This window comes from Littorina saxatilis, linkage group LG13, assembly GCF_037325665.1.
Source record: "Littorina saxatilis isolate snail1 linkage group LG13, US_GU_Lsax_2.0, whole genome shotgun sequence".
Taxonomy (NCBI): domain Eukaryota; kingdom Metazoa; phylum Mollusca; class Gastropoda; order Littorinimorpha; family Littorinidae; genus Littorina; species Littorina saxatilis.
The window spans coordinates 20,856,997-20,873,196 of record NC_090257.1 but is presented as its reverse complement, the minus strand read 5'-3'; the positions used below and the strand labels follow the sequence as shown (position 1 = coordinate 20,873,196).

General features: G+C 40.7%; 1 protein-coding gene and 1 long non-coding RNA gene across 2 annotated transcripts in view; one reads left to right on the top strand and one right to left on the bottom strand.

The window, feature by feature from the left end:
- Positions 1-16,200, bottom strand: part of LOC138983857 (uncharacterized) — a 196,321-nt gene that overhangs the window by 85,084 nt on the left and 95,037 nt on the right. The gene's annotated exons all lie outside the window — the stretch shown is intronic.
- Positions 2,941-16,149, top strand: LOC138983835 (uncharacterized). Its single transcript, XM_070357171.1, has 4 exons — positions 2,941-3,390; positions 3,952-5,608; positions 6,035-6,175; positions 7,437-16,149. The coding sequence occupies exons 2-4, from the start codon at positions 3,997-3,999 to the stop codon at positions 9,686-9,688; spliced, it is 4,005 nt and encodes a 1,334-aa protein (XP_070213272.1). The 5' UTR covers positions 2,941-3,390; positions 3,952-3,996; the 3' UTR covers positions 9,689-16,149.

Here is a 16,200-nt window from a genome sequence, read left to right as displayed (position 1 = left end):
GCTTTTTGTAAAAAAAATGAGGCGGCACTGTCACACCTTCATTTTTCAATCAAATTGATTGAAATTTTGGCCAAGCAATCTTCGACGAAGGCCGGACTTCGGTATTGCATTTCAGCGTGGAGACTTACAAATTAATTAATGACTTTGGTCATTAAAAATCTGAAAATTGTAATTAAAATTATCTTTTTATAAAATGATCCAAAAGATCTTGTATTTTATTCTTTACCATGTTCTGATTCCAAAAACATATAGTTATATTCGGATTAAAAACAAGCTCTGAAAATTAAAAATATAAAAGTATGATTAAAATTAAATTTCCGAAATCGTTTTAAAAAAAAATTTCATCTTATTCCTTGTCGGTCCCTGATTCCAAAAACATATAGATATGATATGTTTGGATTAAAAACACGCTCAGAAAGTTAAAACGAAGAGAGGTACAGTAAAGCGTGCTATGCAGCACAGCGCAACCGCTACCGCGCTAAACAGGCTCGTCACTTTCACTGCTTTTTGCACTAGCGGCGGACTACGGTCATTGTGAAAAAATGCAGTGCGTTCAGTTTCATTCTGTGAGTTCCACAGCTTGACTAAATGTAGTAATTTCGCCTTACGCGACTTGTTACATTTAGTCAAGTTTTGACTAAATGTTTTAACATAGAGGGGGAATCGAGACGAGGGTCGTGGTGTATGTGTGTGTGTGTCTGTGTGTCTGTGCGTGTGTGTGTGTGTAGAGCGATTCAGACTAAACTACTGGACCGATCTTTATGAAATTTGACATGAGAGTTCCTGGGTATGATATCCCCGGACTTTTTTTTCATTTTTTTGATAAATGTCTTTGATGACGTCATATCCGGCTTTTTGTAAAAGTTGAGGCGGCACTGTCACACCCTCATTTTTTAATCAAATTGATTGAAATTTTGGCCAAGCAATCTTCGACGAAGGCCGGACTTCGGTATTGCATTTCAGCTTGGTGGCTTCAAAACTATTGAATGAGTTTGGTCATTAAAAATCGGAAACTTGTAATTAAAATTATTTTTTTATTAAACGATCCAAAAACAATTTTATCTTAGTTTTCGTCCTTTTCTGGTTCCAAAAACATATACATATGTTATATTCGGATTAAAAACAAGCTCTGAAAAATAAAATTATGAATATTATGATTAAAATTAATTTTCCGAAATCGATTTAAAAACAATTTAATCTCATTCCTTGTCGGTCCCTGATTCCAAAAACATATAGATATGATATGTTTGAATTAAAAACAAACTCAGTAAGCTAAAAAGAATAGACATACAGAAAAGCGTGTTATCCTGCTCAGCGCGACCACTACCGCACTATTCTGCATGGCTTGTCGATTTCACTGCCTTTGCCACGAGCGGTGGACTGACGAAACTACGAGTATGTGGTCTTGGTGAAAAAAGCAGTGCGTTCAGTTTTATTCTGTGAGTTCGACAGCTGGACTAAATGTTGTTATTTCGCCTTACGCGACTTGTTACATTTAGTCAAGTTTTGACTAAATGTTTTAACGTAGAGGGGGGAATCGAGACGAGGGTCGTGTATGTGTGTGTGTCTGTCTGTGTGTGTGTGTGTGTGTGTGTGTGTGTGTGGATGTGTGTCTGTCTGTGTGTGTGTGTGTGTGTGTGTAGAGCGATTCAGACCAAACTACTGGACCGATCTTTATGAAATTTGACGTGAGAGTTCCTGGGAATGATATCCCCGGACATTTTTTTCTTTTTTTCGATAAATGTCTTTGATGACGTCATATCCGGCTTTTTGTAAAAGTTGAGGCGGCACTGTCACACCCTCATTTTTCAATCAAATTGATTGAAATTTTGGCCAAGCAATCTTCGACTAAGGCCGGACTTCGGTATTGTATTTCAGCATGGTGGCTTAAAAATTAATTCATGACTTTGGTCATTAAAAATCTGAAAATTGTAAAAAAAAATTCTTTTTTAATAAAACGATCCAAATGTACGTTCATCTTATTCTTCATCATTTTCTGATTCCAAAAACATATAAATATGTTATATCTGGATTAAAAACAAGCTCTGAAAATTAAAAATATAAAAATTATGATTAAAATTAAATTTCCGAAATCGTTTTAAAAACTATTTCATCTTATTCCTTGTCGGTTCCTGATTCCAAAAACATATAGATATGATATGTTTGCATTAAAAACACGCTCAGAAAGTTAAAACGAAGAGAGGTACAGTAAAGCGTGCTATGAAGCACAGCAACCGCTACAGCGCCAAACAGGCTCGTCACTTTCACTAGCGGCGGACTACGTTCAGTTTCATTCTGTGAGTTCGACAGCTGGACTAAATGTTGTTATTTCGCCTTACGCGACTTGTTTTTTAAATGCAGTGGGTTAAATTTCATTCTGTGAGTTCGACAGATTGACAAATGTTGTACTGATTTCGTCTCACGCGACTTGTTCTCTCTAAATGCTTAGTCTTGACTTTCATCAAATATATATATATATTTAAATCTTACTTCTCCCCTGTTTAAAAAAAAAATAATTTCAAAGACATCTTGCAATATGTTTTTTAGTCAAAGATTATTTTTTGTTTGTTTTGATTTTCTTTTAACTGCTCGTTCCGTACTTTTCCGGGTGTTCCTTTCGATTTACATCGTAATGACGTAACTCATAAATTTGTCTTCGAGAGTAGAGTCCCCTGCAGTGGGATTTCCCGGCACTGATCTAAAAATGTGCGCACACCGTCGTCGTCGTCGTCGTCGATACATGTGATTGTGACCAGCTGATCATAACTTTGCAGATGTTAAATTCCGCGAAAACAATAACGGCTTTGCAATTTTTTGCAGAGGAAATGGTTTCTTTTATTACATTTGAAGAGTTACCGCGGGCTGTTAAAACCGAAAGTAGCCTTCGGATAGGATAATAATGTGACGCAACTGTTTTATTTGAATAAGGACAACGGGTAATTCACGAAATAGCCCCGGGGTAGTGACGTCATGTACCGAAAGAAGAATCAACACCTTTAGATTCATTTAGTGTGAGGGCGTTGGAGCCCCACACTTCATCCTGAACTCAGGTCAAAATGAGTTCGGCTCTCATACAGACTAAAGCGATAGCGTGGACCGATGATGATCAGAATGCCCCACACTTGCGAAATTGGGAGAATGGTACATAAACTCTTTGATCGATGTTCAGTTGTTTCATGCCTTGTTTTCTTCGAAGAAAAGTGATGTGAAATTAACAATTAAGAAATTGAAGAAATTGAGAATTGATGTGATACATTTCAGGAGAGAAATGGCATTGTGGTGTTCCTGAACCAAAGAAAGAAAAAACAAGGTTGTGTGGACAACTGTGAGGCTTGGGACACCTGTTCAACTTGACTGCATGTAGGAATGTAAGAAAGGACACAGCTACAGGTGCGTGAAGATTTCTTTCCGTGAAGTGTAAACTAAACCGAAAACTTGCAGCAATTAAGCAGAATGAATGAAATGGTGCTCAGTGCCCTCTTAAACCTAAGGTTCTTGGCGAAAGTACACAGGAAACCATTATGCATCTGTTACTGCAAATTGTGAGCTTTAATTACAGGTAGTAGGGACAATGAGTAGGCCTCGCAGCCTTAATTATTACGTCCCCTCATTACATTCCAAATTGTATTTGGGTCTGAACATGCTGAATATTGAACGTATGTGTGACGACAAATGGGAGATTCACAAAAATGCGGTGCAAACAACATGGTATTCAGTGCTGTCAGAACATGAACAAAAGAACATGTATGGGGCAAACTCCAGTTACTGATGACAATAACCTGTGTAGGCATTGCTTTTATTCTGAAGATATATTCTCTGGCACTAAATTGACCAATATTCATTAAAAAAAAAATCTCGTATGTACATGAAAAGGACAGTGACACATACTATTCCAGCAAACTGTGACTTAGTGAGTTGTTCTGAAGTATTTTGTAAACATTTCCATTCTAGGTAATCCTGGATTTTTGGAAGGATGACTCCAGGTGTCAACCTAGAATGACGGAGCTACACTTCACTAATGATTTTGAGGATGATAATGATATTTACATTACTGAGTTTGAAGATGACTCGCTTTCATCTGAGTCTGCTTCTTTCAACGGACCATCAGTTGGAGATGCAGCTACAAATATTGTTGACAGTACTCATGCAAGTCCCAGCCAGGATTTGGTCAACTTTGACAGTGGTGATAGGTCTAACAACTTGCCTAATGAGACCAGAAATGAACAAAGTGTAGCTAACCAGAGAAGTGTTAGACAGCAAAGTCCCAGTGATCACAGCGATATAGTAAATTTTTCATGGGCAAGTGAGGACAAAGGGGACTACAGTAAGAGTGCCTGGGGACTGGATTTGTGTGACACCGGAGAAAGAAACATCTGGGGGCCTGTCCCTGAAGCGCAAAATGGAGAACTTACTTCTCGCTCCGTTTCGTCTTCAGCAGGTTGGGACGATAGATTGTGGAGTAGGAAAGCTACAGAACTTCACAATGTAGAAAGTCAGTCTGACCACCCGACTGCTAGTGCTACTGAACAAGGGGCTGCTGCCGCAGAGCAAAAAAGAGACAGCTGTGATGAGAAAGCAGAGAGTACAGGCAACCTAGACAGCTTTCATCTCTTTTCTCTTGACTCTGGTGATTTTTGGTTCAGAGTGCAAAAGTCTGTCCTCGAAGCCAGATCTCCCATGGCAGAGCCACAAACATCGGCCCTCACTGGCCAGCAAGAAGGGTTACCTCGTACCTCACAAAGCATGGGACAGAGAGGGCACCAGCACCCAGCTGGATTGCACACTCCCTCTCCTGAACTGGAAAGTGCTCCGTTGGAAGAATTTCTTGCTGGTTTAAACTTGGGCAGCCTTGGAGATGATGTGGGTAGTGGTTCTCAACATGTGCATGAACAAGAAGGTCGGCGTGTTGTGGAAACCAACCACTCACCAAACAGAACTTCAGTAAGTGCACAACCACAATACCAGCAGTTGTCCAACTCCCAAGAACCCCCCAGCAATACCCACCATCCCAACCTTACTTATCCAGACCGTCACATTCACAGAGCAGTTGAGGATGAAGATACGGTAACCAAAGCTCAGCAAAATCGTCCATGGAAGCTGCCAGAAAAGTCTGTGGTCTCAACTGAGATGCCAAGGCCTGGGAGGCAGGTAAAGTTTGAAGAAGACCAAGGAGGCATAAGGCATTTTGGCATGATTTTGACACTCGAGCAACAAACCGAGACCAGGAGCGATGCAGATTTGGTGGCCAGTTTAGCGTCATCAGGAAGGGTTGATCATGATGCAATACTCAAGCCAGAAACTGATTACCGTGAATCATCACTAACGGGAAGTACAAGCCGACCACTGATAAGAAATCCTGAAGAGAGGAGCCACTTTGGAACAACAAATCCCACAGAACCTCCTGGGTCACAGGATGCTGAAGACAGTCAACTGCATGGGTCTCAGAGTGTTGGAGGTGCTGATCATTCAGCGCCTGCCGCTGCTGAAGATGTTGCCCATGAGTCTGCAAGCAGTCTGAGCATGAACACAAGTGCTGCCAAGCCAATGATGAAACCAGCACCAAGTTCTGAGGCAACACTGGACACCACTGTTCCAGGGTCGTCGCACAGTAAGTATGTTAATTGTTATGAATGTTTTGGTTTGTCTTGTAAAAGTGTGTAAGTCACACATAATGCTTGCTTGATAAGAGTGAGTCTGTATGTCTATTAAATGCACATGTATGTTTCTACTCTGCATGTGTGTCTGTGTCTGTGTTTCCAACTGTCTGTCTGTCTGCTGTTAGGTGCCCAAGTGTATACCTTTTTGTTTGTGTCTGTGTGTGTGTCATGTGCACAAGTTTATATACTTTTCTCTGTGCATCTGTTAGATATGCACATGTTTTACTTTTGTTGTGGATGCTGTGTTTCTGACTGAAAAGAAAAAAAGAGATTGGGTTAATTTATTTTGTATGACTGTTTTCCATAGTACAAGTTTTTGTGTGACTGACAAAGCTGAACGAGAATGGTTTCACGTGTTTCGTTGTTACTGTTTGCAGTTGCAACAAATGACAGGAGCCCCTCATCACCGGCGCCCAGTCCTGTGCAGTTTTTCGGGGCCACAGCATCCCGAAGCGTCTCCCACTCCGACTGGAGTTCTACCTTCATGGCCGACAACCCACCATGCCTACCTGTTCAGGGTAATTGATTTTGTGGAATTTTTGCAAATCAGCAGAAGGAAAAAAGACTAAGGGTGTGTTGAGTGAAAAAAGGGATGGCATTGGAGGGGGAGAGCAGGAGGAGTGTGGGGGATACTGGTTGACCACAAGCATAATTATATATAGAAGTCGCGTGAAGCGATATAAAAACATTTAGTCAAGTTGTCGGCATGAAAGGAATAGATTAACACCCAAAAAACAGTCATCGTCGAGACTATATTAAGATAGTCTCGACTGTTACTAACCACACAGAAAGAACGAGACTGATCACGCTCGTCTCCGCGTAGTGCGTGAACGCAGTGCTTATTTTCTTATTTCTTATTAAACATGACATATACCTGCTATTCAGACTTGGTCGTGTGACAGACGGTTTCTTCCACACGAGATTACGTTGATTGTCTAACGAAGCCGTCAGGCGCACCAATACCCGGCTTTGCCGGGTACCCGGTTTCGTCGGGCGCACCGTACGCGATTGACGCCACACGAAGGAAGGGAGATAAACGCGCAAAACACTGGAGAAGATAAGGAAGAGTTACTGGGAATGGATGTACAGAAAAACCAAAATCGGTTCAGCGCTGCGCGCTGAGAGCATGTGTTGAAAATTTTCATCGAGCAGATTGTGTCCGGGGTGTACCTGAATATGCCCACCAAATTTGAAGCAGATCCATCGAGAACTTTGGCCATGCATTGCGAAGAAAGACAGACAGACAGACAGACACACACACACACACACACAAGCCGTATATAGATATAGATATATATATATAATTATATACATGTATATATGTAACCAAGTGCACGTAGCACAACAATCACCTTTTGAGGTAAAACCAGTCAAATAATTAAGGTTGAGATTTTAGAGCTAAATTAATAGCCCTACAAAAATTAACTGCAATGGGTATGCAAAAGGTCCCGTAGAACATACAAGGAGACAGCAGCAGCCTGACCCCATCACAAACAGAACTCTGCAGTTGACAGGTGTCTAGCCAGCGACGTAGAAGAAACGTCGAGCTACTGTTAATAGCCTGTGCACTTTGCAGGCAGACAACTCAGCAGAGGCTGCTGTGAAGGGAGACTACTGCATCACCGTGTCACACATAAATTTATGTTTGCATTTCTTAAATTTATTTGTTTGTTCTGGGTATCACAGTAATACTGATTCTAGATGTATTTGAACCAAGGAATATTGAACAGGATCAAGAGATCTTTCACAACTTATGTCTGTGACATCATTTACTTGCAGATCAAACTTGGACAGAAGTCTGCAAGGACCAAGAACTCTTCTACCCAACACAAGCCTTCGAAGAGGCCAAGGACATTCTGTTTAATTCAGAGCATCGACGAATTCTCCTTGTGGGCCCACCAGGCTCAGGCAAGCGAACGCTAGCGCACGCTCTTCTACGATATGCAGACATGAAAAACGTTGCGCCGTATGTGATCAAAACTTTTAAAGAATGGCGGGAGTGTGTCGGTGGTTCGAATGGTCAGGAGGGTCAGGGGATGAATTCCACACAGATTCTTCTGTTCGATCACATTTTTGGTAAGGGGTTGCTTAAAAGGCTAGATGTCTGGGAAAAAGTGTTTGATTTGATGGAGGGGTTTTGTCAGCAAGGGAAAGTCATGCTTGTGTTTACGTTCTACCCTCATATTTTGAAGGCACTGCGTGAGGCTCGACCAAACTGTGATCTTTTTCGCTGTGACTGCGAAGTCCAAATGGATCTTTCTGAAGAGGACAGGAGAAAGATGCTGGAGAGTCACATGGAATGCCTCGAGGTAAGAGATATGCAAAAGTACAGGGACACCTTTATTCACTTTGTTACCAAACAAATTGACGAAAGCGGGCCAGTGTTTCCCGAGTGCTGCAGGAGAGCAAGGGTTTTCATCACGTCTTACGTACCTCTTCCAGATCCTCAGAAAAATGAGGAGAATTTCAGACAATATCTTTTTGATGGGGGAAAGATTTTTTCAAGGCTCTCCCCTGTGTATAAAGACTTTGTCTCTCAGCTGCTGCACGAAGAAGACGCGTCCAGTGAAAAGCTTCTGGCTGCGTTCTGTCTCCTTTTGGGTAAGGTTGATCTGATGGGCGATCAGAGTGCACGCATTGTGGCCGAGATGTGCAAAGACATTGGCTTCAGCAGTACTTTTTCATCCATCAGTCTGCTGAACATGTTGAAGAAGTTTCGTGGCACTTTGGTCCGAGACGACTGCTCCGATTTTGTGAGCAGACATGTCTACGAAGGGGCAGCGTTGGCGCTGGCTCACCTTCACGTCTGTGTCGTCATCAAGCTTGTTGACTGGCAGTTTCTGGTCAAACGCTGCATAGTGCCACTTAGCGGAGTCAAAATTAATGACACTGTCAGACCCTTCATACTGGAGGTGAAGAGAGTGACAGCGGACAGAAAAAGCCCTGAGTACATAGCTCTGGTACGGAGAATTGCCCACGGGCTTGCCAGTCCCTCAGAAATGGCCTTCGCTGTTCAGCATGACGCTCTGCAAAGTCAGGACTTTGCCAAAGACGTGCAGTCTGTACACAATGCTGAGGTTCTCTTGAAAGTTCTGGCTGAAAACTGCGACAGTGTGCATGACGCTTCATTGCTGTACTGGACTGTCTTCAATGACTCAGGCTTCCTGTTCAAGCTGATTTTCAAATTTGTTGGTGGGAAGCGTCGTCATTGCAAAGCCAATCTGGTTCGGATTGCGCTTGCCTGTTGCGTGCTGGCGGGAAAATCAGAATTTCTTGCCTTCTTGCTCAAGTACTGGAAGCAAGTGACTCATGAGGATGTTGAGCTTTTACTGCGGGGAACGCACATACAATCACATTCGTTCATGCCTTTACCCAGAAAGAAGGAATGCGTTTCTCAGGCTTGGCTGAATCAGCTGAAGCATGTGAACAGTGTCTCGACAGAAGGAATGCATGAGACAGTGACGTCCTTCTCAGAAATGTCGCCGTCAGCCTCAGATACAGCGGGACCCCTCTCTCTTCCAGCCAGTTTTGACAGTCAGCAGGAAATCGGAGAAGTTTCTGCACCCGTTCAGGTGAGAACGAGTTCCTTGAAGATTCCCAAGACAGAATCGAAGAGGAAACCAAAGGTCATCGAGATCTCACGGCCACCACTTCATCTGGCCATTACCTACAAGAATAGTGCAGTAGTGGATTTACTGGTAGAGAAGTTTCCATGCTGTCTGAGTGTAACAGACCATTCAGGGCGAACGGCTTTGCACATGGCAGCTCGCTATGGCTATGTTGACATTGCACAGAAATTACTTCTCCAGCGCAGAAGTTTGCTTTCGGCGACAGATGGTTTCGGGAATAATGCCTTGCATGAATCTTGCAGCAGTGGCCAGATGGAAGTTGCCAAGCTTTTAATGGAGGCTGACGCAAGCATGGCAAATGTTCACAACAACTTTGGTAGCACCCCTGTAGATTTGGCTTTGTTAGAAGGGAATGCTGACCTTGCTAGCCTGTTGAGTTATAAGAGTGTTTCTTGCAGATGAAAAGAAAGATGGAGTATTACTGATGCCTTGAAAAATACTGGCGTAAAAACAGGGTAAATGATGGTTGTGTATACAGAGGAACCCCCCCTTTTATCTAAACAAATCTGAGAAAACAGGGTCTTAAAAGGGGGGGGGGGGGGGGTGTCTTAAATTGGGTGTAATTTTACAGAGGTTATGAACAGAAAATCTGAGAATACAGGGTCTTAAAAAGGGGGTGTCTTAAAAGGGGGTTCCACTGTATTGTAATTTGCCAAAAGATATCAAACCACAAAATCAAGGTGAGGGCAGATAAATAGGCCTAATGACTTTTGCTGAGATAAGATTGAGGCTTGGTGGATAAAGCATTTCTCTGCAGTGCCACTGATCTTGAGTTGAGACTCTTTTGTATGTTGTTGGGCTTTGTTTTTGAGTCACTTGAGAAAAAGTGACTCTATGTAATCGGTCAGTGTTAGTCTGTCCGGCCGGCCGTCCGGCCGTCCGTAGACACCACCTTAACGTTGGACTTTTCTCGGAAACTATCAAAGCGATCGGGCTCATATTTTGTTTAGTCGTGACCTCCAATGACCTCTACACTTTAACGATGGTTTCGTTGACCTTTGACCTTTTTCAAGGTCACAGGTCAGCGTCAAAGGAAAAATTAGACATTTTATATCTTTGACAAAGTTCATCGGATGTGATTGAAACTTTGTAGGATTATTCTTTACATCAAAGTATTTACATCTGTAGCCTTTTACGAACGTTATCAGAAAAACAAGGGAGATAACTAGCCTTTTCTGTTCGGCAACACACAACTTAACGTTGGGCTTTTCTCGGAAACTATAAAAGTGACCGGGCTCAAATTTTATGTGAACGTGACTCATTGTGTTGTGAATAGCAATTTCTTCCTGTCCATCTGATGCCTCATATAATATTCAGAACTGCGAAAGTGACTCGATCGAGCGTTTGCTCTTCTTGTTTCTTCTTTTGTGTTTGTCTCTATTTTTGTTGTGCCAAATAGGTGGCGACGGATGATTGGAGAGAGAGTGAAATTGAAATGGCAGGAAAATCTGTATTTTTATTGTCAGGTGTTTTTTGTTGTCTACAAATCCCTGGCAGTGGCCAATTCATGTAATTTTGCTGCCAAAACTTGTCATTGATGGGTGTGCCTATATCTGCCATTCTTTTTGTATAGTTTTCAAGTGCCTGTACCTTAAAACAAAAGTCTAAACCTCTCATAATAGAAGATTATCACTGATAATGTGTTTGCCAAAGACAAAAGATATTGTCTGTACACAATGCTGAGGTTCTCTTGAAAGTTCTGGCTGAAAACTGCGACAGTGTGCATGACGCTTCATTGCTGTACTGGACTGTCTTCAATGACTCATGTGTTCATTTTCGGAATGCATTTTATATTTATTTTGTCTGAATTGTTTCAATGTTCATCTAGTACTAGTAGTATTATGATATATATATATAGTCTTGTTACAACAGTGTCAAGAATGCTGATGCACGCAGAAGAAGACAAGAAGCTCCAAAGTAATCGTTATTATATTTTCACCTTTTCACTTTACTGCAGTCAAGTTGGCAAAACAATGTTGGTTGCTTTATTATAGAGTGGTACCTGCGATGAAAGGACACCCTTGGGAACAGCTAAAAGTGTCCCTACCTGTTGCAGGTGTCCTGTGATGACAGGTACATTTAACCCTTACACTGGTGCAATTCTGTAACACATGTTACATAGCCACTGGTGAATTAACAGAGAGAAAAATAACAAAAAACGGTCATATAGGTTTTCTCATCCATGGGAAGTAATCGGAACCGACCAAACAGACTGAACCAGTAGCGCCACATATGTCGTGACAACCAGGTGACAGTATACGTAAAGTAGCGCGACATATGTCGCGACAACCAGCCTAAGGGTTAAGTCAATGTAATATCAAATCAAATCAAATCAAATATTATTTTATGAGGGTTGTGGCATAAGCATACAAACAAGCTATTTTCAACCAGCCCTCGCCCGGAGAGGGACTACTTTTATCACATATGTACAGATATTCGGGGAAAAAAAAGAGAAAACAAAATCATAGGAATATGTACACAAGAATGATTTTTTTAAATAGAGAAAGGGACCACCAAACGTGTTCTTATTGGGAGGTGTCCTCTCATTGGAGGGGCCATACATCACAGGTACCACTGTAACTTCACTTCTCGAGGAAGTTTATATTTGGGACAGATCAGGTACAGAGAAACTCATTCTTTTGAGTGTGCCCGTGGCTTGAAATTACTGTGAAAACCCCCAATTTTAACTTTCTCCCTTTTAAAACCTTGCTTTTTCAGATTTTCTGTTTGAAGCCTTCTTTAACTCACCTCCATTTTAAGACTCTCTCTTTTTACATTTAGTCAAGTTTTGACTAATTGTTTTAACATAGAGGGGGAATCGAGACGAGGGTCGTGGTGTGTGTGTGTGTCTGTCTGTCTGTGCGTGTGTGTGTGTAGAGCGATTCAGAGTAAACTACTGGACCGATCTTTATGAAATTTTACATGAGAGTTCCTGGGTATGATATCCCCAGACGTTTTTTTTATTTTTTCGATAAATGTCTTTTATGAGGTCATATCCGGCTTTTTGTAAAAGTTGAGGCGGCACTGTCACACCCTCAATTTTCAATCAAATGGATTGAAATTTTGGCCAGCGATCTTCGACGAAGGCCGGACTTCGGTATTGCATTTCAGCATGGATGCTTAAAAATTAATTAATGAGTTTGGTCATTAAGAAAATTGTAATTAAAATTATTTTTTTATAAAACGATCCAAAGTTACTTTTATTTTATTCTTCATCATGTTCTGATTTCAAAAACATATAAATGTTATATTCAGATTAAAAACAAGCTCTGAAAATTAAAGATATAAAAATAATGATTAAAATTAAATTTCCGAAATCGTTTTAAAAACTATTTCATCTTATTCCTTGTCGGTTCCTGATTCCAAAAACATATAGATATGATATGTTTGGATTAAAAACACGCTCAGAAAGTTAAAACGAAGAGAGGTACAGTAAAGCGTGCTATGAAGCACAGCGCAACCGCTACCGCTCCAAACAGGCTCATCACTTTTACTGCCTTTTGCACTAGCGGCGGACTACGTTGAGTTTCATTCTGTGAGTTCCACAGCTTGACTAAATGTAGTACTTTCGCCTTACGCGACTTGTTTAAGACCTGATTTTCTCAGATTTTAGAGGTCTTTAGAGAGGGATTCCAATGTATTCTTTTTTGTGTGAGTTGTGCTTGACATATAGGCCAAGGTTATTTTCCTTAGCAATGAAGTGGACACTGTGCAATATTTTGATTATTATTTTGCAGCAGTAATACATAAACAAGTGTATTTAATTGATTTCCTAACAGTGCTAATTGAAAGTTATGAAAATTAACCTGAACCAATGAATATAGTGCCATGAAAATAGTCCCATGAAATATTGCCATGAATAACGAGATAAACTGCCATGAATGTTGTGCCATAAACTTGATGCCATACTGTTCGTATAAAATATTGTGCAATTTCTTTTCATAAAGAAGTACTTCCGGTTACTTATTGTGAAAGCAAAGTTTCACAGCTGTTAAAATTATCTGCATCAAAGTGATGAATTAATTCCTTATCATGCTTACTGTTGTGCAATTTTACTGTATGATGAACTCCTTTATTCATATATATTTACATGCAGTGCCTGTTTTGTGTAAAATATATTAAAACTCCGTTTTTATTTCCATTGTGAAAATAATTATGCATCTTTGCATACGAGTCATGGATAGGCCTGAGCTGGTCTTCCTTACTTTCAGTTTGCTATTAGTTTAAACAGAGGCTTATACACGTTTTTGTTCATGTAACTATATGATTTTTCAAAAACTTTGTTAATATAGATTATGGATTTGTTTTTTTTACTTGTCTGAATGCCTGCAGTTCCTACGTAAGGTTCAGTAGTGGTTCAAATATGAGAGACATTATTTTCATGACCTTTGTTTAAAGGTCCTTGTCTACATTTTTATACCGAAATCGCCATTTGACTATTAAAATGCAGAGTCTATTATCTACAAATATCAACAATACTCCCCCTTTCGATCAGGAAAGACGAAGCCAGTGTAGCCGTTTGAAAATTCATTGTAGTATTCCAGCGTAGTACTCATAGTAGGATATCCTTACATGTATTTGGAAAATGCCAAGCGCAAAACTCCTCTCAAATCCCGTGCATTTCGTGCGTTTAAAAAAAGCGTGGACAGCGCTCCAGTGTCAAACTGTTGCTGCACTTGTTTGGGCGTGGCAGTATAAGCATAGTGACATGAATTTGATTGGTCAGTATTTTTAGGCAAAGCACATGTTCTCAGCAAACAGAAAACAAAATATTGGAAGCGTGAGTCACGCTACCCAAAAATAAAACATTTTTTACATATATTTTTTTTTCTATAACTTTTTTCCCCATGGTTCATTCATCATCTGACATAACTTTTTTAGCGAAATCTAACCATAAGATTATTGAAAAAAGCAAAAATGTAGACGACCACCTTTAATATGTGCATACATTCTCTATTCACTACAGTTGATTGTGCACTGACGGGCACAGTGGGCCTAGTGGATAAGACATCGGCCTCCTAATCGGCAGGTCGTGAGTTCAAATCCCGGCCACGGCCACCTGGTGGGTTAAGGGTGGAGATATTTCCGATCTCCCAGGTCAACTTATGTGCAGACCTGCTAGTGCCTTATATACAATTATCCTCCTTCGTGTGTACACACAAGCACAAGATCGTGTGCACAGAAAATATCCTGTCAGAGTTGCTGGGTTATAGAAACACAAAAATACCAAGCATGCTTCCCCCGAAAGCGGCGTATGGCTGTCGGAAGGGCGGGGTAAAAAAGGTCGTACACATTTTAAAAAATCCCGCACCATTTCAAAGAATTTTAATCTAAACTGTGCCTTGCCTAATTTTAAACAAGCGCCTTTAACATGTAAGCAGGAAGAAATGTCTGGTTCTTCTATTGCCCACCACCGTCCCTGTATGTGGTTTTACTTATTCTTCCAGAATGTATGTTTTCTTATGTGTGGATATCAGTTTTGTCATTTTTATACTGACAAACAAGAGGTACAATTTAGTTCTTACAATAGTCAGTGTGCATTGATTTTCAATAGTTCTATTTTATTCGTATTGGATGTCTGGTCAGTTATATATGCATATCCCTTTTTGCATTTAGTCAAGTTTTGACTAAATGTTTTTAACATAGACTGGGAATCGAGACGAGGGTGGTGGTGTATGTGTGTGCGTGTTGAATGATTCTGAGAAAACTACTGGACCGATCATCATGAAACTTCACATGAGAGTTCCTGCGTATAATATCCCCAGACATCTGGGCGGAGGCGACCACGGTGCAAGGGAAGCTCTATTGCAGTCTGGACGACCTACAGGGCACGGCAACATTTGCGCAGAGAACCGGCGTTTCCATCTGAGTGATTGACAAGAAGAAAAAGAAGATATCCCCAGACGTTTTTAAAAATTTTTTCGATAAATATCTTTGATGACATCATATCCAGCTTCTTGTGAAAGTTGAGGCCGCACTGTCACGCCCTCATTTTTTTTCCAAATTGATTGACATTTTGGTCAAGCAATCTTCGACAAAGTCCAAACTATGGGATTGCATTTCAGCTTGGAAGCTTAAAAAATAGCTTTGCGGAGACAAGTGTGACCCACCCCGGTCTTCTATCTAGCTGAAGGTAGTCTCGGCGATTGCTGTTTTATTGGTTATTGATCTTTATAGTTTAATAACGACTGACTAAATGTTTTGATATCGCTTCACGTGACTTTTTATTTTTGTGCTAACTAACTTTTTTTTGGTGCTATATATATATATATATAAGGTAATTATATTATAAGTGGACCCCCCCCATGTCATACTCCCCTCTTGTAAGAGGTTGCTTTTTAGACTTGTAACTTCTGTGAATTTAAACTACTTCCTTTTGAAGACATCATTTTCTCAGATTGTTTTAGATCTCAAAGGGGGAGTTCCACTCAGGCATGGGAATTGAAAAAAGTTAAAAAAGCTGAACATTTGTAAGTAATATCAAAGTCGACGGCGCTTCGCGCCTAGCCTTACTAGGGGGGTCCGGGGTCATGCTCCCCCGGAAATTTGTTTCTCCAAAGAACCCAAATAGTGCAATTTGGTGCCATCTGAGCTCCAAGTTTGCCATTAAATTCAGTTTCCAGAACCATTTTTGACTCCCCTATTTATTTTTTCAGCGGACACTTTTGCTTTTTCGGCGGAACAAATAAACATTTCGGCGGAAATTTGCCTTTCGGCGGACAATTCCCAGGCCTGTCCACTGTAGTACAGTACACATTATTATTTTGATTTTGAAATGTGTTCGGATGTCGGCTTTGCATGACTTAAATTCTTTGCCCAAAACATTGGTATTAAATCCTTTTATTTTCTAACAAAAAAATCAATGAAGCACTGTGTTGAGGACTCTGCATGTTTGTGCCTTTGAAAATGTGTGT